Source organism: Crotalus tigris, unplaced genomic scaffold (assembly GCF_016545835.1).
Source record: "Crotalus tigris isolate CLP2741 ecotype Arizona unplaced genomic scaffold, ASM1654583v1 scf7180000017916.3911339, whole genome shotgun sequence".
In the NCBI taxonomy this organism is placed as follows: Eukaryota; Metazoa; Chordata; class Lepidosauria; order Squamata; family Viperidae; genus Crotalus; species Crotalus tigris.
Window position 1 is genome coordinate 1,502,926 of NW_024096718.1, and position 24,668 is coordinate 1,527,593.

The window sequence follows — 24,668 nt, forward strand, 5'->3', positions numbered from 1 at the left end:
GCTTCAACACCTTTTTTTTTATTGAAAATTTTCAAATTTTACAAAACAATTCCCTTCCCCAAACCCCCCCAACCCTCCCATACCCTCCCCCACCTCCCCAAACCTCCCATACCCTTCCCCAACCTTCCCAGAGCTGAGTACAGGCTTAATTAAAATTTTTCAAAAAAACTTAAAACACATATAAATCCTAAGCAAATCTAAATACATTAAATTAAACAAGTTATCTTCTCTTAAAAATAATAATTACAATCATTAAACACATTATAATATACTCTAAACATTTTCTAATATCATACTTATATTATTATCCATCATTCTTTATAAACTCCCTCCAAAACACAGGATCTTTGAAAAATATAGTTCAGTGGTTCTGAGATCACATCTGCCAGTTCCTTCAGAATCTTGGGGTGTAATCCATCTGGTCCTGGTGATTTGAACTTGTCTAGGGTGGACAGGTGCTTACTTATCGTTTTCTTGCCTATCTTAACTTGTGTTTCTAATCTCTTTTTTATGGTACTGTTTTTGATGGGTTGGACTGTTTTTTCCCTTTGTGTAAAGACAGATGCGAAAAACGAGTTAAATAGTTCTGCTTTCTCCCTGTTGCTTGTCACCTTCTTACCACTTTCACCCACTAATGGACCAATCGTTTCCTTCACTTTTTTCTTGTTTTTTACCTGTTGAAAGAAGCTTAGTTCTTTTTGAGCCTTAGGTTTCCTCACTTCATCTTTGCAGGCTCGGGATATTTGCTGATATTCTGACTTAGTTATGTGTCCCTCTTTCCACTTTCTATACTTTCTATACTCTATATTTATTGCTCATACTCTGTGCATTGGTGTATAGACCAATGAGTCCTTTATGACTGAAACTGTTTACTTTCTATATAACCAGTGTGGTGCCTGAGTTCCCCCATTTTCTTACCACCTGTTTGATTAGTGAACTTTGTGTGGCACTCACTATTAAAAATTTGATTTTGCTTGACAGCAAGGTTGATATTCTTATATACACACACACATCTATGTTACATATACTGATAACCCTATAATTTTTAGATTGCCCGGGACAGGAATGTTCTGTATCAATTAACTCACTGTCCTTGTTATTCAGTTTAAATATTTCTCCAGAAAATCTGTGAATTTATTGCCAAGTAACTCAGTCCCTTTCTTTGATGGATGCAAACCATCTCTTTTGTACACTTTTTCTTTGGACCAGTTGCAGACATTATGACTAATATAACCAAAGCCTTCCCCTTTACATCACCCCTTTAGCCAAATATTAAATTCTGCTATATGCTGGCCTTTTCCATTTTGTTCCTTATACACTGGTAAAACCTCTGAAAAAGTAAGCCTATAGCTTATCCTGCTAAATTCCTGCCCCAAGCTCTGGAAATCATTATGCACAGAGATTACATTTTTTGGGGACAGATCATTAGTGCCAAGATGTACAATAGCATTCACATCACAGTCCTTGCTGGCATTCTTGACTATCTTAAAAATATACTTCTTGTCCCTGCTGGCAGTAGCACCCGTAAGACACCTGACCTCTTTCAAAATCTCTGTATTCTTTCCTAAATTTACATCCCTTATAATTGAATCAAGAATCAAGAAACAGATTTATAGGAGTTTATTTTACACTGAAGTTTATGGTATTATAAATATGCTTATAATTATAAACAGCTTAAAAAATTACAATGCCTTACATTTGGCAATGATCTTAAACTACTCAAAGGGGCCATACTGGTTACCACTAGCACTTTAGATTGCATCCAGAAGTGTACAGAAAGCCAGGGCTCCCTAGCAGAGGGATAATGGTCTCTGACTTGAAAATGCTAGATAATCCAAAGGCTGATCCAATGAGGCTTTCATGTGGTTTTAAAGGCACTATCCCAAAATATCTCAAAGAGCTTTGCAGAAAGAATCAAAACAGTAAAAATGAAAAATGAGAGCAAAGACAGCTATTAAAAAAAATAACTGAAAAAGGGTCATAGGTAGTGTTACTAGATGTCCTCTGTCTGGCAGGGTTAGCCTTAAAATCAAATATTGTCCTTCTTTTTGAACATTTTTGTTGTGTGTTTGTTTTGTTAATTTGGACAGTTTTCACAACAGTAGTCCCTCAAGCTTTCATGTACTACTACTAATAATAATAAAGTTGGAAGGGACCCTGGAGGTCATCAAGTCCAACCCCCTGCTCAGGCAGGAAACCCTATATCATTTCAACACAAACGGCTGTCCAGTCTCTTCTTAAAAACTTCCAGTGTTGGAGCATTAACCGCTTAAACTGCTTCTTTCTTTTGTCTATCAACAGACTCAATAGCCTAGATTTATGTTATTGAATTTATTTCCTGATTCCAACCATTGATTTCAATCCATCGCCTTCAAAGCACACATGACATGTCGTACATTTCTATGGTGAAATTTGAAAAGTGTGTCATCAATTCTATTTTATTACTAGCATATGTTCTTTTGGACAAAACTCAGCAGCACTTTTTCGTGCAGCTGCTGATAAAAACAGGATCGCCAACATGATCATCAATGTCCAATAATGGATATGGCACAAGAAGAAGAAGAAATGTTCTTTATCTGTTGGGAAAATAATGCAATTGCAAATATTGCAACATGTCTTTTTAATGCTGGAAAAAGTAATTTCATATACATATTGGCCCAAGTATTTTTTTTGGGGGGGAGTTCATGGTAATTGTTACAGATGGCAAGAAAATTTAACAGTTAGTGTGTCCTCCTTTTCCTGTCTTCCTTTCCAGTTGTCCATGTCTTCCTTTGCCTTTTCAGATATCTTGTAACCCTACTCATAGGATTCTTTAATGTGCCTGAAACTTTAAATTGTTAAAAAAATATATGTTTGACTTCCGGTGGCGTTTGTTGCGCCGATGGCGGCTTTTTTTTAGCCGCCCGTCTCGGGATTGTGTAAGAGCCGGCAAGACAGTGACTATCAGTGTTTTGTGGCTCGGAACTTTCTTCCCGGGCAAAGGGAAGAAGGTGAGTTTTTTTTTCTGGATAGAAGTCGAGCTCCTCTAGTCTACCAGAGATTATTTTTTGGGAGACAAAGGGTGAGAGCTCCTTCAGAGTCCGGAATAACTCCGCATCTCAAGACGCCTTTGTTCTCCAGTGGAGAACGAAGCTAGATGCTGCTTCCACATCTGCTACATAAGAAAGAACTGTAAGTAAAATTTAAAGCAGATGGAGCTGTTCAAGAGGATCAGAACTGTGCTGAATTTTAACTTTAATTCAAGAAAGAAATATTGTCTTCTCCAGCTATTATTTTAATGATTGGAGTGAAAGGAAAAATGGTGGAGGAATCCTGTTTCTTTGTTTGAGGACTTTCACTTTTACTTGGCAACAAAGTTTCAATAATGTAACAGACTTTGCTTACTTAAAGAGTAAGGCAGTTTCACCCATATCTCCCCAAGCTAGTAAAACTGGAGATGAGCAAATAATTGGAGGTGCGATTGCTGGAGATTTACAAGCGGAGCCTGCTTCACAGGCTTTGGAGATAAAAGAACAAAGGATGACTCGTGCAGCTTACAGATGCAGGGAAAAAGATCAGAAGCAAAAGGCTAGTGAAAAAATAGAAACCATTGTTACAGAGCCTGTGGGAGGAGCAAGACCAAAGAGATCTTCTACAGCTGATCTACAAGTCATGCTTCAAAGGCTTCAAGCAGCCACAGATGGCAAAGCTTCTGACATGGAATGTTAATGGCTTGAATTCACCACAGAAAAGAAAAAAGTATTTCATTATTTGAAACAATATAACAATGATGTAGTATGTTTGCAAGAAACTCATATAACTTTGAAGAACTCTAAATATTTGATAAATTCTCATTTAGGATCGCATTTTACAGCTCCTGCCCCAGGGAAAAAAGGGGGAGTTGTAATCTACGTTAAAAAAAATTATTGGCTAGATTAATTGACTCTGATTCTCAAGGAAGATATGTTATTATTGAGTTAGTATTACAAGGCAAGAAATTCCTTACTGTTGGACTATATGCTCCAAATCAACAATAGAAACAATTTTATAAGTTTTTGCATGGAAAAATAAATCATTTGGATTACAAATCAGTTATTTTGATGGGTGATTGGAATGGAGTTTTGGACACAAGGAAAGACAAAAAGGGTTCTTTTAAAACTTTTAATCAAACTAGATTACCTAAAGCTTTTTTTGATATGAAAGATGACTTGGAACTTACTGATATTTGGCGAGAAAGGAATTCAAATGAAAAAGACTTTACTTTTTATTCTGACAGACACCAATCATTTTCTAGGATTGATTTTTTCTTGATTACTACTGATCTTCTTTCTAGGGTTAAAAAAGTCAAGATTTTTCCTAGGACATTGTCTGACCATAGCCCTGTCTGGTTGGAGTTATTGGTGGAAGATGGGAGTAGAAGATCTTGGAGACTGAATGAAAATTTATTTACATGGGAGGAGCTGGTGCAGAAGTGTAGAGAACATCTGAAGGAATTTTTTGTCCTAAATATGAATAAGGGTACTTCAATGTCTATGGTGTGGGACACTAGTAAAGCCTATATGAGGGGAGTTTTGATTCATATGAACAATGCTTTTAGGTCTAAACTGACACAAAAACGTAAATAAATTGGAGAAGAGATTAAATCTAAAGAAAAGGATTTTGTTTTGAATCCAACAGATAATAAGTTAAAGGTTTCTATAAATCTGCTTAGGGAGCAATTTAATATGTTAATGGCAGACCAGGTTGCAACCAGTCTGCGTTATATGAGACATAATACTTTTTGTAATGCGAATAAGCCTGGGAGGTGGTTGGCTTATCAGTTACATTAGAAACAAAAGGTGAGAATTATAGAGAAAGTAAAATATAAAGGTAGTGAAGTTTATCAACAGAACTTGATTAAAAAGTGTTTTTTAGATTTTTATACGAAATTATACGCTAGTGATAATATACAGGTTTTAGATGTAGAGAAGTATTTACAATCAGTACACTTTCCTAAACTTTCTAATGAACAACAAAATGTAATGAATTGTTTAATTACTTCAGAGGAAATTGGCTTTGCTATTAAACAGTTAAAGATTGGAAAGGCTCCTGGTACAGATGGATTAACGGCTAAGTATTATAAAATGTTATTTCAAGAAATGATAGAGCCATTAAAAGAACTCTTTAATAGTATCTTGTTGGGAGCTTTGATCCCCCCTTCTTGGAGAAGGGCTTTTATATCATTGATTCCGAAGGAGGATCAAGATCTCACTGAACCTAAAAATTATAGACCTATATCTCTTTTAAATGTAGATTATAAGATTTTTTCTAAAGTTTTGGCAAATAGGTTAATGCAGGTTATGAAGGATTTGATTCATAGTGGTCAGTCAGGATTTATAACAGGAAGATATATGAAATATAACACAAGACAAATTATCAATTTAATTGAGTATTTGGATAAAAATAATCAGATTCCTGCAGCTTTTATATTTTTGGATGCTGAGAAAGTTTTTGATCAATTAGATTGGCAATTTTTATTCTCATTAATAGAGAAAATGAATTTTGGAGACAAGTTCTTACAAGCTCTCAAGACTATATATCAGCAGCAGTCTTCTCAAATTATTATTAATGGGGGATTGACAGAGACTTTTAATATTTAAAAGGGTACAAGACAAGGTTGTCCATTATCTCTTTTGTTATTTGTTTTAACAATGGAGATTTTGTTAATTCAGATTAGAGAGTCTACATTACTTAAGGGAATAAAAATAAATAAGAATGAGTATAGATTGAGAGATTATTTGGTGTTAACTTTAGAACAACCGACTCAATCGGTTAGTCATTTATTGGAACTTATAACTCAGTATGGGAAAGTTTCTGGTTTTAAAGTAAATAACAATAAGACTAAGATATTATCTAAGAATATGACTGAGAAGAAAAATGAAACTTTAGTTAGACTTACAGGTTTTCAGATAGTGAAGAAGGTTAAATATTTGGGAGTATTTATAACTGCTTCTAATGGAAAATTATATAAGAATAATTATGAAGTATTATGGAGAAAAGTACAAAAGGATTTAAACGATTGGAAAAAAATGCAATTGTCGTTGTTGGGGAGAATTTCAGCTGTTAAAATGAATGTTCTACCAAAGTTTCTTTTTTTATTTCAAATGATACCCATTTTAAAAAAAGATGCTAATTTGGATGAGTGGCAGAAGGGTATCAATAAATTTATATGGGCTGGGAAGAAACCAAGGGTGAAGTTTAAGATTTTGCAAGATGCTCGAGAAAGAGGAGAGCTTAAAGCACCTAATTTGAAATTATATTTTGATGCAGCCGCATTAACTTTGATAAGTGATTGGCTTAATTTAACAAACAAACATATTCTCTCTCTTGGAGGGTGGGATTTATTATATGGTTGGCATGCATATTTAATTTTTAATAAGAAAGTGGATCGGGCTTTTAAATTGCACATTTTAAGAAGTGCCCTACTTCGAGTCTGGAAGAAGTATTATTATAGGTTAAATTATAAAATACCTATTTGGGGGATTCCTGGACATGCAATTGAGGGAATCTCTAAGGGGATGAATTTTGAAAAAAATTTGTATAAAGAATTACTTATTTGGTTAGGTAATGATTGACAATTAAAATCTTTAGATGTATTAAGGCAAGAAAATATTTTATAGTCATGGTTTCAATATTTACAAATAGTGGATAGGTGGACTTTAGATAAGAAAGTTGGAATAACATCAGGAGATAAAAATTTGGTAATTCAGATTAAAGATCAGAATAAGGCTCATATAAAAAGAATTTATAATGCGTTAACAGAATTGGATTCGGAAACAGAATTGGTTAAAGATTGTATGGTTAAATGGGCTCAGAATTTTCAGTAACAGATCCCATTGGATTTATGGGAGATAATTTGGACCAGAAATGTTAAATTTACGCAGGCTCAAAATTTAAGGGAAATTTTTTATAAAATGTTTTATAGGTGGCATTTGGATCCTAAAAAGTTGTCTTGTATGTATCCTAATTTACAGCCTAAATACTGGAGATGTGGTAGTTCTAATGCAACCTATTTTCATATTTGGTGGACTTGTAAAAATATTAAGGCTTTTTGGATTATGATTTAGTGGAACATTCAAAATATTTTTAAAAGGAAGATAAAGTTTACTCCTCAACTATTTTCATTAGGGATTTTTGAGGATTTTGATGTTAAAGAAACTATTTTAATGTTGAATTTAATTACAGCAGCAAGGTTATTGATGGGTAAATATTGGAAGAAAGATTCATTGCCTACATTAGAAGAATAGACATTTAAGGTTTCTAATTTAGCAGAAATGGCTAAAATTTCTGCTTATTTAAAGGATCATACACAAGAAAGATATAGTATGGTATGGAGAAGATGGATAGATTATATTCAGATTAAATATGAAACTAAAAATTTCCATTTATTTTATGATTAAATCTTTAAAAAAGAAAAAATAAGTATTATTTTTTATAATAATTGTTTATATAATAATTGCTTACAAATGGATTTGTTTATAATATGTTATTAAGGTTTAAAGGGAGTTAAGGGTTAAGTATGATTTTAATTGTTGTATAAATTGTTAAATTTAATTAGATTATGTTTAATATGCTTGTAATACCCTGTATTTGGCTCTGGAAAGTGGGGGGTAGGGGGGGATGGGTGGGTTATTTTGTTAATTATTAATAAAACTTTTTAAATAAAAAAAAAGAGTTTTTCTCTTTTTTGAGGAAGGGGGAGTTGTTTTTATTACCCTTTATTTTATTTTGTTATAAGAAGTGATTTTTTTTCTTTTTTCCCCCTTTTTTCTCATCTCTCTCTTTTTTTAAAAAAAAATGGCTTCAAAACGACATGGAATTTCTTCTCTTCCTAAAGTTTCAATTTCCTCTCCAGTAACACAGACTATACAGCAACCTAAGTCTAAGTCTCCTCCACCCTCTCCCCCATCTCAAGTACTCACACTTAAAGATATACAGAATGTTGTACAGAATGTTGTACAGGATGCTACGGAGAAAACTGTGCAAAAGATTAAGTTTGAGAAAGCAGAGCTTTTGGAGGAGAAAAATCATCAGATGAGGGAAGATATTGTGCTGGCTCTTCAGGGGCTTGCGGCCCACGTAGAACGCCTGGATGATAGGATGAGGTGGTTGGAAATGTTGAAAAATTAGAAGAAAGAGTTGAAAGAGTTGAAAATAATGTGGATGCAGCACAGAATGAAATTATAATATCACAATACAGAGATATGGAGTTTGCTTTGTGAATAAGAGGGTTGAAGGAGAATGTGCAAGAGAACTTGAAAGAAGAGATTGCAGCAGACTTAGCATCCATTTTGGGATGTGGATTTGAAGAAATGTTGAGAGATATAGAAAAATTTTTTAGAGTTAATTCATGGATTGCGAAGCAGAGAAATTTACCAAGAGATATGGTCATTTATTTTTCCAGGAGATCACTTCGTAATGAAATTATACAGGCTTTTTATAAGCAAAGATTTCAAATTGCAGCTCAAGATGTTATAATTTTAAAAGAAATACCTCCAAAAATTCTTAGAAGAAGAAAGGATTTTGCTTTTTTGGCTGAGGAGCTTAAGAAATGACAGATTCAATTTAGATGGGATGTACCTGTCGGCCTAATGGTGAATTATGTTGGAACACGTTATAGACTTAATACAATTTTAAAAGCAAGAGATTTTTATGTTTCTGTTCTGAAGGCAGGTGCACCACCATCTCCAAGATCTAGAAGAAATGAAAGTAAGTTTGAAGGACAATTGGCTGCAGGAGCAATGTCACCAACAGGAGAAGAGTTGTTGGTTGAATCTATGCAACAATGTTTGGAGATAAGAGAAGATCCAAGGGAACAGAAAATGACTCGTGCAGCCCATAAATGCAGAGAAAAAGAATAACAAAAGGTAGATGCTGGAATTACAATGCAGGCGGCTACCTCTGAGCCAGTGGGAGGAACAAGACCGAAGAGGTCATCAACTGCAGATTTAAATGCAGTGTTCCAAAGGCTTCAAGCCACTAGAGATGGCAAAGTTCCTGACATGGAATGTTAATGGCTTGAATTCACCACAGAAAAGAAAGAAAGTATTTTACTACTTGAAACAACATAAGAATGATGTTATATGTTTGCAAGAGACTCATATTGCTTTAAAGGATGAAAAATATTTGATTAATTCCCGGCTGGGAGTACACTTTACAGCCTCTGCTCCGCAGAAAAAAGCAGGAGGAGTCATTTATGTGAGGAAAGACTTATCACCAAAGTTAATTGATTCTGATCCACAAGGAAGATATGTTATTATTGAATTATTATTAAATGGCAAGAGAAGTCTTGTCATTGGACTATATGCTCCTAATCAGCAACAAAAATATTTTTATAAGTTGATACATCAGAAAATAATTCAGTTGGATTACAAATCAGTAATTATGATGGGAGATTGGAATGGTGTTTTAGATTCAAGCAAAGACAAGAAGGGTTCTTTTAAATCTCCTAATCATGCAAAATTACCTAAAGTTTTTTTTTTATTATTTGAAGGATGATTTGGAACTTAGAGACATTTGGCATGAATGGAATATGGAAGAAAGAGACTTTACCTTTTTTTCAGACAGGCATCAGTCATATTCCAGAATTGACTTTTTTTAAATTACTAATGATGTTTTTTCTAGGGTGAAAAACGCTAAGATATTCCCCAGAATATTGTCAGACTATAGTCTTGTATGGATGGAGTTATCTACTGAAGATGGGAATAGAAGAACTTGGAGATTGAATGAAAATTTATTTAGATATGAGGGGAATGTACAGAGATGTAGAGATTATTTAAAGGATTTTTTTCTTTTGAATATGCATAAGGGTACTTCGATGCCAATGGTATGGGATGCCAGTAAAGCATATATGAGAGGGGTCTTGATTCATATGAACAATGCGCATAGACGCAAACAGATGCAGAAAGAGTTGGAAGTAAAGATTAAATCTAAGGAAAAGGCTCTTACATTAAATCCATCGGACAATAATTTAAAGGCTTCTATTATCTTGCTTAAGGAGCAATTTAATATGTTAATATCTGATCAGATTGCAATTAATTTCAGGTATATGAAACATAATACATTTTGCAATGCAAACAAACCTGGTAGGTGATTGGCTTACCAACTACAAAAGAAATAGAAATCAAGGATTATAGAGAAAATAAATTATAAAGGTAAAGAAGTTTATCAACAAAAATTGATTAAAAGGAGTTTTTTAGATTTTTATTCAAAGTTATATGCTAGTGAAAGCATACAAGTTTCAGATATAGAAAAATACTTACAGGAATCACATTTTCCTAAACTTACTATTGATCAAAGAGATGAGATTAATGGTTTAATTACTTCTGAAGAGATTATTTGGGCAATTAAACAATTAAAAGTTGGTAAGGCTCCAAGTACAGATGGATTAACAGCAATTTACTATAAAATGTTATCTGAAGAAATGATAGAACCATTGAAGGAACTTTTTAATAACATTTTTTTGGGAGCAGAGGTACCTCCATCATGGAGAAGGGCTTTTATATTATTGATTCCAAAGGAGGACCAAGATTTGACTCAGCCCCAAAATTATAGGCCTATATCTCTTTTGAATACAGATTATAAGATTTTTTCAAAAATATTGGCAAATAGATTAATGTGAGTTTTGAAGCAATTGATTCATAGTGATCAATCTGGATTTATAACTGGAAGTTATATGAAATATAATGTTAGACAAATTGTTAATCTAATTGAGTATTTAGACAAGAACAATCAAATCCCCGTGGCTTTGATTTTTTTAGATGCTGAAAAAGCTTTTGATCAATTAGATTGGTAATTCTTATTCAGAGTAGTAGAGGAAATTAATTTTGGGGACAAATTTTTATCTGCCCTTAAGGCTATATATCAACAACAATCTGCAGAAATCATAGTTAATGGGGGATTAACAGAAGCATTTAAAAGTGAAAAGGGTACAAGACAGGGATGTCCTTTATCACCATTGTTATTTGTTTTAACAATGGAGATTTTACTTATCAAAATTCGGGAGTCACCTTGTATAAAGGGAATAAAAATAAATAAGAATGATTATAGGTTGAGAGCTTTTATTGATGATTTGGTTGTGACATTATCTCAACCGACAGATTCGGTTAGGGATTTGGTTGAAATTTTAGTTCAGTATGGGAAGGTTTCTGGTTTTAAGGTAAATAATAATAAAATATTAGTGAAAAATATGTCTATGAAGGAAAAGGATATTATGATTAAATTAACAGGTTTTGAAATAGTGAGAAAGGTTAAATATTTAGGAGCATATATAACAGCTTCTAATGTTAAATTGTATCAAAATAATTATGAGACATTATGGGTAAAAGTGCAAAAGGACTTAAATGATTGGAAAAAATTACAATTATCTTTGTTGGGGAGAATCTCAGCAGTTAAAATGAATATACTTCCAAAGTTTCTTTTTTTTATTTCAGATGATACCTATTTTGAAAAAAAATGCTAATCTGGAGGAATGGCAGAAGGGGATTAACAAATTCATTTGGGCAGGGAAAAAGCCGAGAGTTAAATTCAAAATTATGCAGGATACACGGGAAAGAGGAGGATTAAAGGCGCCTAATTTAAAATTGTACTATGATGCGGTGGCTTTAACGCTGATTAGTGATTGGCTCAACTTAACAAATAAAAGTATTATTTCTCTTGAGGGATTGGATTTATTATATGGATGGCACGCACATTTAATTTATGATAAAAAAAGCTCTGGGAAGTGGGGGAGGGGGTGAGGGGTGGGGGTTTATATTGTAATAAATTCTTAAAACTTTTAATAAAAAAAATATGTTTGACCTGAGGTAAATTACATTATTCCATTTACTATCATTAGCCATAAATGGAGCATAGAAAAACAATGCCAAAAGAATATTTCATTTAAATATTTATGACTCTTTTTGCATTATTAAAAACAATTTGAAAGCAGAATATATTCTTCTTATGACTGTTTATTAGAAAGTTATTTGTATCACATTAACCCAACTTACAACCAAAATGGGCTGAGCCAGAAAGGTTCAAATAACCAAGAGGTTTATCCAAAGTGACTCAACTTAGTATTTAGTGAATGGGGTATTTAGAAAGAAAGAATTCATATACTTCTCTTTAAGTTGCCATATAAGAAAAACATGAAATAGGGGGGTATATTGTCTTGTTATTGACTAACCTGTAATCACAGTAAGTAGTTTTGTTAGAATAACTTATCATATTATTTGGGGGATATTTTTTTATTGAAAAGTTTTATAAAAATTACAGTATACACCCCAAAACCCACCCACCCTAAACCCCCCTCCCTCCCCGACTTCCCAGAGCTGAGTACAAGGTTACAAATATAATAATCAAACTCTAACTAACATTAACCAACTATATAAATAACCAAGTCCATAATGCACTTTAACTCCCCTTTAACATAGGTATAAACAAATTAAAAATAAACATAATAATATAAACAAATCAATATTATTAAACAATACAATATCCAAATTGTTAACAATACTAATACTAAAAATAATAATAAAACTAATAAAAATTCTACTATAATAAACTATTAATAATAATAATACTCTAAATTTTACTCATAAACTAGATGGAACCTTTTAGTCCCATATTTATTCTGAATATAATCTATCCATCTTCTCCAGACCAAAATGTATCTTTCTTGTGAATGATCCTTCAAGTAAGAAGAAATTTTCACCATTTCTGCTAAATTTGACACTTTAAGCATCCATTCTTCTATAGCAGGCAAATAATCCTTCTTCCAATATTGCCCTACCAATAAACTTGCAGCTGTTATCAAATTCAACATTAAATTAATTTCTTTAACATCACAATCTACAATAACACCCAATAAAAATATTTGTGGAGTAAACTTTATCTTTCTCCTAAAAATCTTTTGAATGTTCCACCAAATCTTAATCCAAAAGGCTTTTATATTTCTACAAGTCCACCAGATATGAAAATATGTAGCATCCAAGCTACCACATCTCCAACATTTGGGCTGTAAATTAGGATACATACAAGACAACTTTTTAGGATCCAGATGCCATCTATAAAACATTTTGTAAAAATTTTTCTCTTAAATTTTGGGCCTGGGTAAATTTTACATTTCTAACCCAAATTACCTCCCATATATCCAATGGAATTGGTTCTTGAATATTTTGGGCCCATTTTACCATACAATCTTTAACTAAATCCATTTCCGAATCCAATTCTATTAAAGCAGTGGTTCTCAAACTGTGGGTCGGGACCCCATTTGGGGTCAAACGACCATTTCACGGGGGTCACCAAACAACGCAGTCCACCATTTTTCCCCCTTTTCCTTAGCTGTGCTACTCCCTTTTATTCTATTGGCTTTTGAAAGCCAATAGAATAGACGCTCTTGAATAGAGTCTAATTCTATTGGCTTTCAAAAGCCAATAGGAATTGTCCAGGCTGTCTCTGCCCTGCTGAGCCCGCCAAAAGCCCGAGTCTGCAAACGGTGCTGCAAGTTTTCTGCAGCGAAGGCGAGCTGTCTGGAAGTTTCCACCCCTCCCTGCTGAACAACTACTAAAAATGTAAGTAAAAGAGGGCCAAGGGTGGGAGATGGGAGGCTGGCGGGTGCAGGGAGGGTTGCTTGCACGCGTGGGGCCCGGCGGGTGCCTTACCTCCCTTGGGCTGGGCCAGCTGGTGGCCCAGCCGGTGGTCGGCCTGTGCCATCTCTGCTGCTTGCCAGCTACGCGTTGGCCAGCGCAGGGGGCGGCACCATGCATGCGCAGCGCTCCCAGGCAGAGAAAGTCCTCGACTTATGACCGGTTGGGTAGTCCTCAACTTACGACCAGTTGGGTAGTCCTCAACTTACCACCTGTTGGGGTTGCGGCATTAAAAATGTTGAGAACCACTGTATTAAAGCATTATAAATTCTCTTTATATGCACTCAATTTTGATCTTTAATCTGTATTACCAAATTCTCATCCATTAAGGTAATACCAACCTTTTGATCTAACTTCCACCTAGCCAACAATTGATTATACTGAAACCAAGACTGTACAATATTTTCTTGCTTTAACTCAACTAACAATTTTAATTGCCAATCATTCCCTACCAATCTAAGTAGTTCCTTATAAGAAATCCTATCCAAATTCACACCCATAGATACCTCCTCTATCACGTGTCCAGGAATCCCCCAGATTGGTATTTTATAATTTAACTTATAATAATACTTTTTTCAGACACGCAATAAAGCACTTCTTAAAATATGAGATTTAAAAGCTTGGTCAACTTTTTTATTTTAAATTAAGTATGCATGCCACCCATATAATAAATCCCATCCCTCAAGATGAAGTATACTTTTATTTGTTAAATTAAGCCAATCACTAACCAGTGTTAAAACCACCACATCATAGTATAATTTCAAATTAGGCGCCTTAAGTCGTCCTCTTTCCCGTGCGTCTTGTAAGATCGTAAATTTAACTCTTGTTTTTTTCCCCGCCCAAATGAATTTATTAATGCCCTTCTTCCATTCATCCAAATTGGAATCTTTTTTCAAAACAGGTATCATTTGAAGAAAGAAAAGAAACTTTGGTAGAACATTCATTTTAACAGCTGCAATTTTCTCCAACAAAGATAATTGTAATTTTTTCCAATTGTTTAAGACCTTTTGTACTTTTAACTATAATATCTCATAATTATTTTTATGCAATTTTACATTAGAGGCTGTAATATATACTCCCAGATATTTAACCTTTTTCACTATTTCAAAACCTGTCAATTGAGCTAACATTTTCTTTTTCTTCATAATCATATTTTTAGATAATATTTTAGTCTTATTATTATTTACCTAAAAACCAGAAACTTTCCCATACTGAGTTATAATTTCCATCAAATCTATAACCAATTGAATTGGTTGAGATAGTGTCACAACCAAGTCATCCGCAAAGGCTCTCAACCTATAATCATTCTTTTTTATTTTTATTCCCTTTATTATAGTTGATTCATGAATTTTAATCAGTAAAATCTCCATTGTTAAAACAAGCAACAATGGCAACAATGGACATCCCTGTCTTGTACCCTTTTCAATTTTAAATGCCTCTGTTAATCCCCCATTAATTATGATTTGTGCCGATTGTTGTTGGTATATAGCCCTAAGAGAATATAAAAATTTATCCCCAAAATTCATTTTATCAACAACTTTCAATAAAAATTGCCAATTCAACTGATCAAAAGCTTTTTCAGCATCCAAAAATATCAATGCTGCAGGGACTTGATTGTTCTTATCCAAATACTCAATTAAATTAACAATTTGTCTTACATTATATTTCATATATCTTCCAGTTATAAATCCAGACTGATCGCTATGAATCATTTGCTTCAAAACTTGCATTAATCTATTTGCCAATATTTTCAAAAAAATCTTATAATCTGTATTCAAAAGCGATATAGGTCTATAATTCTTAGGCTGGGTAAGGTCTTGGTCCTCCTTTGGAATCAACGATATAAAAGCCCTTCTCCAAGACGGAGACACTTCTCATATTATTTTGGGGGTATTGAAGTAATATATTTTTCTAGTGCTCTTCATTAACTTTTTCTTCCAAAAATAGGAATTTTAAAAAAAGTAAAATTTCTGGGAAGTGGTATGATATATCAGTTTTCAATCTTTGCTACCACTGCATGCAAATATACACAATCCATTTCCCTCCTGGTAGAAATAGAACAGGGAACAGAATAGAACAAAACAAGCCTTAAACTACTTTTCAGTCTATATTATCTCAAGGTCGGCCATGAATATATTCTTTGGAAACTATGTAGATGCCTCAATGGTATATGCTATTTTCACAGTAACATCTCACCCCTGAAGAAGAAGAATGGAGGAAAAAAGTAAATCACACTTTCAACCCCAAATTTGAAAACTTCTGCTCCATAGAAATTAACATATCATTCTTATATATAGTTCCAATGCTTTTTAATCTTTATGACAATAATATACCAGGATTCCTATATGCTGCAGACAAAAGATCAATGACAAATTTATTAATATCCTATTATATGCTGATGACATGGTCCTAGTGGCACATTCCGAAATAGGCCTGAAAAGACTGTTGCAAAAGCTAAATACCTACTGTGCTCTTAATTTTTTTTTTTTTTTTTTTTTTTTTTATTAAAATTTTTCAAAAGTTTTACAAATAAAAATCCACCCCCCCCCTCCCCAACCACCCCACCCCCCCCCGACTTCCCAGAACTGGATATAGGATTATTTAACAAATTTTTTAAAAATAACATTTACAATTTATAAAATAGTTAATAATAATGATTAAAAATCACAATAATAATATATATAATAATAATATACATAACATAAACTTTAAAATAAGTAATATATACTAAGAAGAAAAAAAAAAAAAAAATAAAAAAATGAAAAAAAGAAAAGAGAGAGAGAAAGAAAAAGGAAGAAAATAGACGAAAAATATATATGAATAATAATACATAAAAATTATATATATATAAAAAGGAAAAAGAAGAAAAAGAAGAAAGAAAGAAAGAAATAGCATTCATTACAAATTATGAGAAAGCTAAATAATATTTTTCCATATCCAAATTATATTGTATGAAATTTATCAATTTTTCCCATACCGCAAAAAATTTTTCTTGAGATTGCTCCTTTAAGAAAGCCGAAATCTTTGCCATTTCTGCCAAATACGAAACTTTGTAAAACCATTCTTGTAAAGTAGGCAAAGATTCCTTCTTCCAATATTGTCCTATTAATAGCCTAGCGGCTGCCTAATAAAAATAATTGCGGCGTAAATTTTACCCTCCTTTTAAAAATTCTTTGAATATTCCACCATATCTTAATCCAAAAAGCTTTTATATGCTTACAGGTCCACCAAATATGATAATAGGTAGCATCCAAGTATCCACATCTCCAACATTTCGGCTGTAGATTAGGGTACATAATGGACATTTTCTTTGGGTCAAGGTGCCATCTATAAAACATCTTATAAAAATTCTCTCTTAAATTTTGCGCTTGTGTGAATTTAACATTTCTTATCCAAATAAATTCCCAAATATCCATTGAAATCGTTTCACCAATATTCTGTGCCCATTTAATCATACAATCTTTAACTAATTCAGGTTCTGAATCTAATTCCACTAAAACCCCCTAAACTCTCTTAATATGGGTTGGCCTTTGGTCTCTTACTTCTTTTAAAAAAATTCCATCTTCTCTAAGCCAGCCCATTTTACCATCCATCTTCCATCTATCCACTATTTGTCTATATTGGAACCATGAATAAGTTAAATTTTCATGTGTTAATTCTTCCAAAGATTTTAACTGACAGTCTTGGCCATCCCATCTTAGTAACTGTGCGTAAGAGACCTTATCCATATTTACCCCTTTCCTTATACCTTCTATGGCATGCCGAGGTATAGCCCATAATGGTATTTTGAAGTCACTTTTATAATACTTTCTCCACACTCTTAACAAAGAGATTCTTATAATATGAGACTTAAAAACCCAATCCACTTTTTTATTAAATATTAAATAGGCATGCCATCCAAAAAGTAGGTCCCAGCCTTCCAAATGAAGTATTTCTATATTTGTTAAATTCACCCAGTCGCTAATCAAAGTCAGTACTACAGCATCATAATACAATTTCATATTTTGCACCTTGAGTCCACCTCTCTCACGAAAATCTTGCATTATTTTAAGTTTCACCCTTGGTTTCTTCCCTGCCCAAACAAATTTATTAATACCTTTTTGCCATTCATCTAAGTTACGTTCGTTCTTTAAAACAGGTAGCATTTGAAATAGAAAAATAAACTTTGGCAGGACATTCATTTTAATAACTGCAATTCTACCCAAAAGGGATAACTGTAAATTATTCCAATTTTTTAAATCCTTCTGTACCTCCATCCACAGCTTTTCATAGTTATTTTTGTACAATTTTACATTAGAAACAGATAGTGTAACCCCCAAATATTTTACCTTATCAACAATTTCAAAATCTGTTAAGTTAACTAAAGCCTGTTTATCACCATTAGTCATATTTTTAGCTAATATTTTAGTCTTATTATTATTAATTTTAAAACCAGAAACACATCCATATTGTTGAATCAATTGTAATAATTTCACCACCGAGGAAACAGGTTGAGACAAAGTAACAACCAAGTCATCTGCAAAGGCTCTTAGTTTATATTCTTTTTTATTAATTTCTATTCCTTTTATTTCTTGAGACTCCCGAATTTTAATCAACAAAATTTCCAATGTTAAAACAAACAATAACGGGGATAACGGGCATCCCTGTCTTGTTCCCTTTTCTATTACAAAAGCCTCTGACAAACCCCCATTTACAATAATTTGAGCAGTCTGTTTTTGATATATGTTGGATAATACTTGTAATATATTTTGTCCGAAGTTCATCTCCTTAATTAAACACAACATAAACTGCCAATTCACTTGGTCAAAGGCTTTTTCAGCATCCAAAAATATCAGACCTGCAGGGACTTGGTTATTCTTTTCTAAATACTCTAGTAAGTTAATAATTTGTCTAACATTATTCTTCATGTACCTTCCAGTTATGAAACCCGATTGATCCCTGTGTATAAGCTGCTGCAAGATCCCCATAAGCCTATTAGCTAAGATTTTTGCAAAAATTTTATAATCCACATTTAAAAGAGATATAGGCCTATAATTTTTAGGCAAAGTGAGATCCTGACTATCTTTTGGAATCAGAGATATAAATGCATTACGCCAGGATGGAGGGATTTCTAACCCCTGTAATAACTTATTAAACAGTTCACACAACGGTTGAATCATCTCTTCTACTAAAGTTTTATAATAAATAGATGTCAACCCGTCCGTACCCGGCGCTTTGCCCAATTTTAATTGTTTAATAGCTGTAACAATTTCTTCCTTAGTAATTAAACCGTTAATCTTTTTTCCCTGATCTTCTGTTAATTTAGGAAAGTTAACTTTGCCTAAATAATTATTTATGTCTGTAGTTTGAATATTAGAACCCTTATATAATTTTTGATAATATTCTAAAAAAGATTTCTTAATCAATTCTTTCTGATAAACCAATTTACCATTATAATTTATTTTATCTATATTCCTCTGTTTCTGTTTTTTTCTTAACTGATAGGCCAACCATCTCCCTGGTTTATTAGCATTACAAAATGTATTTTGTTTCATAAATAGCAAATTGGTTGCAGCTTGATCAGCCATCAGCATATTAAATTGTGTTTTTAACAATTTTAAAGCTCCTTTAACCTTTTCATCTGAGGGATTTGAAATTAAAGATTTCTCTTTTAATTTAATCTCCTCTTCCAAGTCTTTCCGTTTCTGAGTCTGTTCCTGTCTATGCAAATTATTCATTTTTATCAAAATACCACGCATGAAAGCCTTACTTGCATCCCACACCATTGACATTGATGTTCCCTTATTCATATTTAAAGTAAAATATTCCTTTAAACATTCCTTTAATTTGTGAACATTTTTTTCTTTTTTAAATAAGTTCTCATTCACCCTCCAGGATCTCCTGTCTTCCTTCTCTGCAAACAGTTCCATCCAAACTGGACTATGATCGGACAGTGTCCTAGGAAAAATTTTTACATTCTTTACCCTGTTGTATAAATCTGTTGTAATCAAAAAGAAATCAATTCTTGAAAAAGATTGATGTCTATCTGAGAAAAACGTAAAATCCTTTTCTTCTTGATTACGTTCACGCCAATAGTCTCTCAATTCCCAATCTTCTTTCATATCGAAAAAGGCTTTAGGTAGTTTAGCCTGTTTAAAAAAGGTAGAAGAGCCTTTTTTATCCATTTGTGTGTCTAAAACACCATTCCAGTCTCCCATTAAAATCACAGATCTATAATCCAACAAAGTTATTTTCTGATGTAGTAACCTGTAAAATTGCTCCTGTTGCTGGTTTGGTGCATACAACCCCACAATAAGGATTTTCTTACCATATAAACCAAGTTCAAGCATAACATATCTTCCGTAAGGATCTGATTCTAACAGGGTAGCAGATAAATTCTGTTTAACGTAGATTACCACACCCCCTTTCTTCCCAGGGGCGGGAGATACAAAATGAGATCCCAAGCGAGGATTATTTAAATATTTTGGTCTTTAGCTGTAATATGAGTTTCTTGCAAGCAAATGATGTCATTGTTATGTTGTTTCAAATAGTGGTAAATTTTTTTTCTCTTTTGAGGAGTGTTTAATCCATTAATATTCCAGGACAGGAGCTTTGCCATCTCCCTTGGCCTTCAGCCTGGAGAAAATCCGCTCAAATTCTGCTGCTGATGAATATGTAGCAGAGCTTTTGGATCTTGCTCCTCCCACCGGCACTGAAACAATTTGCTGAGTAGATTCTCCAATTTCTTTTTCCTTTTCTTTTTTCTGTTGTTCTTTTTCTTTACGTTTATGTGCTGCACGGGTCATTCTCTGTTCTTTAATCTCTGATTGAGACATCCATGCCACCTGTCCAGCAGTCATCATCCCTGTAGCTTCAGATTTCTGTTCCACCTCTTTATCACTCAAAACTTTCTGCATCATGGGCAAAGGAGAGCCTGCTCCCAGGACCGTTTTATAGAATTCCTTAGCTTTAGCAACTGTATTGAGTCTATAACGTGTCCCCGCATGGCTCAAAACAATGCCCATCGGAATCTCCCATCTAAATGGCATTTGTCTTGCTTTAAGTTCATTTACTAAAAAAGCAAAATCTTTTCTGGTTCTTAAAATTTTAGGTGGAATTTCCTTTAAAATAATAATATCTTGAGCAGCAATCTGAAATCTTTTATTATAAAAAGTTTGTAGAATCTGATTTCGCAAAGACTTCTTAGCAAAATATATCACCACATCTCTAGGCAAATTCCTCTGTTTTGCAATCCAAGAATTAACTCTATAAATTCTTTCCACATCCCCACGTAACTCTTCTTTATCAATATTCAAAATAACAGCCAAGTCATTAATCACCATTTCCATCAAATCTTGAGTTTTATCTTCTTTCAGACCCCTTATTCTCAGAGCATATTCCATCTGTCTGTACTGGAACATAAGAATATCATCTTGTGAAGCCTCCACTTTTTTCTCCATATCTTGAAATTTATAATCCAGAAGTTCAACTGTTTCTTCAATTTCCTCTACTCTGGAGTCCAGCTTCACGACCACTGAGGCCATTCCAGATAAAGCTAAAAGTATATCATCCCTCAAAATAGCATTATTCTGTTCTAAAAGCTCCTTCATCTCTTTCTTCATTTCCTCCTTAGTTTCAGATTTATTCTGATCCAAAAGTTGTTTCATTTCCTCCCTAAACTGTGAAACAGCACTTACCATTATTTCTTTAATGTCTTGTGCTGATGTGCCAGATGGGGGAGGTGAAGGTGGAGTAGATTTAGGTTGCTGCACTGAAGGTATTATTTTAAGTTGTTGCTGCACAGTAGAAGTAGCAGGAGAAGAAGTTACTTTAGAGGCTGCAGTAGCTGGTTGTCGTTTTGAAGCCATTTTAATTTATCTTCCTTTCTTCTTAAAAGTACCAATAAAAATAAGTAGTCCAAGAAAAAATTAAAAATAAAATAAAATAGAATAAAGTAAAAAAAAAGCAATATTAAACAACAATTCAGCCGAACCGTCTTCTAAAGAAAAAAAAAAGTTTCAAAACGCCATTTTACTTTCACTCTCACTTTTCCGCCCAAAAAAAAAAGAAAGCTCGAAAAAATAAAAAAAAATCAGCACAAACTAAATAAACTAAATAAACTAGAAAAAAAAAATAAAATAAAACTAAACTATAAATAAAATCCTTTAAACAGTTCTGTCCGGTTTAAGATTACTCACGGTTTCTTTATATTCGGAGATGGTAGCGGCGTCTCGCTTTGTTTCTGAAGAAACAAAGACAGCTGAGAGGCGGAGAAGCAATGAACTCCGAGGGAACCTCTTTCTCCCCCTAAAAATAAAAATCCAGGGAGAGTTAAGAGGTTCTACCTCTATTCATGCAATCTCTACCCCTTCCCTTCGCCCGGGAAGGGGATTGCGAGCCGCGGGCCAGCTGGTAAACGCTGTGCTCCGCGGATCTGACACCTTCTCAGGAGGACGGCTACAAAGTAGCCGCCATCTCCACCGCTTCAACCACCGGAAGTCCTGTGCTCTTAATTTTTTAACATCAATAAAACCAAACCTAAAGTGATGGTATTTAGCAGAAAAAGTGTGAAATATAACTGGCAGATAAATGGGAGCCTATTGAACAAGTTTCAACTTTTAGCTGTTTAGAAGTGGATGCATATTGGGAACTGATAAAAAAATATCAGCCTCTGAAGTCACAGCAAAAACACATATCTACTGTATTCCATGCATAGTTATTTAATAATTAAAGTTTTCATATACTAGCAGAAGATCCATTTTATGGACCCTAAAAGACTTCCCCAAAGATGTTTGACAGAACAGGTAAGTATGGCTCGGTCCAATTCCTAGGTAAGCTAATATCCAAAGTTATTTTACAACAGGGTTTTTTTACACAGTATTTACTCTCAACGGCCTCCCAGAGAAGATATTTTTTTAAATAGAGCATCCTAGATATCACTGAAACTGATATGGAGTTATTGGCTAAAAAAAACCCTTTAAATTGTTTGGCTAGAAATAAAACTATTTTCCAATCTGAAAAATATCTGTCAATAAGCTTGACACAATTTTTAAGAAAGGCCTACTCTACAGAAGATTTGAGTTGTTGAATTCCATGGCCAAATATTGGTGCTTTCATGATTTGCCATATCATGAGAGGACTTGCATAAGCAGTAGCCCAGTCCTTGAAAACATTGTTCATGTTTTGTTCGTCAATTATAAGCCCCCTTTAAGGTTAGATACTTATGATCCATCTTGGGAAGAACAGCCCACTAGGGATCAAATTACAGATTGCTCTAATGTATCTACTGTAAGCAGAATTGCTAAGTTTTTAATTAAGACAGTTAAGCTAAGAATCTGACACACTAAACAAACTGGGGTACCCTGCAAAGAAGATTCACTCATCTGACTGCTGACTTTTCATATTACCACATATGTATTTTATCATTGTATTTTATCCTGGAATCATATTATGTATTTTACTTTTCTTTTATATTATTGATAAGGTTGCAAGACTAATCAATATTCTATTCTACTCTATTCTATTCCATTCCATTCCATTCTTTCTTAACTATTCATACTGTTATTTATTATATTTGTACAATCACACAAGTGTCCCAGCAGTTCACATACATCTAAAGAAGGACAATAAAATATCCATAGTGGAAAAAAAGTAAATTGTCAAAATCAAATCCTGTAATTACCAATAAGACAACATCTGCTCAGGTTCCCCAAAACTCTCAAAAATAATTTAGCTTTTAAATGTTTATAGAAAGCCAACTTTCTCAGGGAAGGCTATATGATAGTATAGGTGCTCTTATAGGAAAGTTGAACTTATGAGTTTACATCATTCTTATCTCAGGAAACTGGGGCCACTACCACCAGTTTCTTTTTTGAATATATGGTATATTTAATCTTGTGCTAATGTATTTTAGAGTGTGTGTGTGTGTGATTTAGTTTGCAATATGTTTTTGTACTCACCTACCAGTTTTATCACTTTTGCAGTGTGGCTGCTTTTGAATGGTTTCTGATAAAGCAAAGTGGAGATATTTTTCCTAAATAAAACTATACTTATTAACTGGTTGAAAGATTTAAAATAAGACATAAGATTATAAAGAATTGAAACTTTTTGACCTTAAGATAGAAATGAATTTTTTCATAGGGCTCAGAAAGCAATAAGTTAAAATGATTGTGCATGAGCTTTCAGTCAGGAATGACAATTCTTAATTTGACTAGCTATAATTACTGCAAAGTATGTTGCACTCATAACTAACTGTAGATACAAATGCACATTAATCTGAATACTAAAAGCAAATGGATCTCTAATTAAACCTGGAGTGATTTATATTATTCAGGTCATTTCAGTATTTATGACTATTTTCAACTGCTTTGTAATATGATGTTATTTTCAAGAGTCTCAGAGGAAACATTCTGTAATCTCTCTGTCTGGAATTTCTTTCATTGCCATCCTGATAAAAGTAGAATGGGGTATTAATAGAGGAAATAATTAATTGACAGCAGAACATGAAGGTAAAGAAACATTAAAATAAATGCCAGAAAAATCCCACAAATATACAACTTGTGTCTTTTTTTTTTTGTTCCCACCTTTTTATAGGCAATCCAGTCAAAGACTCGATCAATATCTGTGGCCTGCTGCACGTCTTGTGACACTGGATGTGAACCTGTCAGACCATCAAGTAACATGACTTCATGTAAGACATCAGTCAGAAACCTCTGCTTCTCCTGAAATTCAACAAAACATGATCATACATTTGTAGTGGGATCAAGAGTGGAATTAAATACCATTATTTATACATTCCTTTTTACAAGATAATTTTACAGACATATCCAATGATTTTACAAGATTTTTTTCCCCATGAAGTTATACATTATCATGATCATTTTCTGAGAAGAGATTAACTTCAATACTTCATGGCTTCAAACAAAGTACTCTTATTTAGAAAGAAAAAAATTAAAATATATTTTATTAATCACTACATTGTTTGTACTTTTGAACTGATTTATACCTAAATCTTCTGAGAACTTCACATGTTTCACAAATATA

The 24,668-nt window shown here is 33.3% G+C and overlaps 1 protein-coding gene across 1 annotated transcript in view; it reads right to left on the reverse strand.

The window, feature by feature from the left end:
• TRHDE (thyrotropin releasing hormone degrading enzyme) overlaps window positions 1–24,668 on the reverse strand; it is a 423,265-nt gene that overhangs the window by 165,058 nt on the left and 233,539 nt on the right. Inside the window, exon 6 of the mRNA XM_039344457.1 lies at window positions 24,209–24,346. Within this exon, the coding sequence (XP_039200391.1) occupies window positions 24,209–24,346 (138 nt within the window). The remainder of the gene's footprint in view (window positions 1–24,208; window positions 24,347–24,668) is intronic.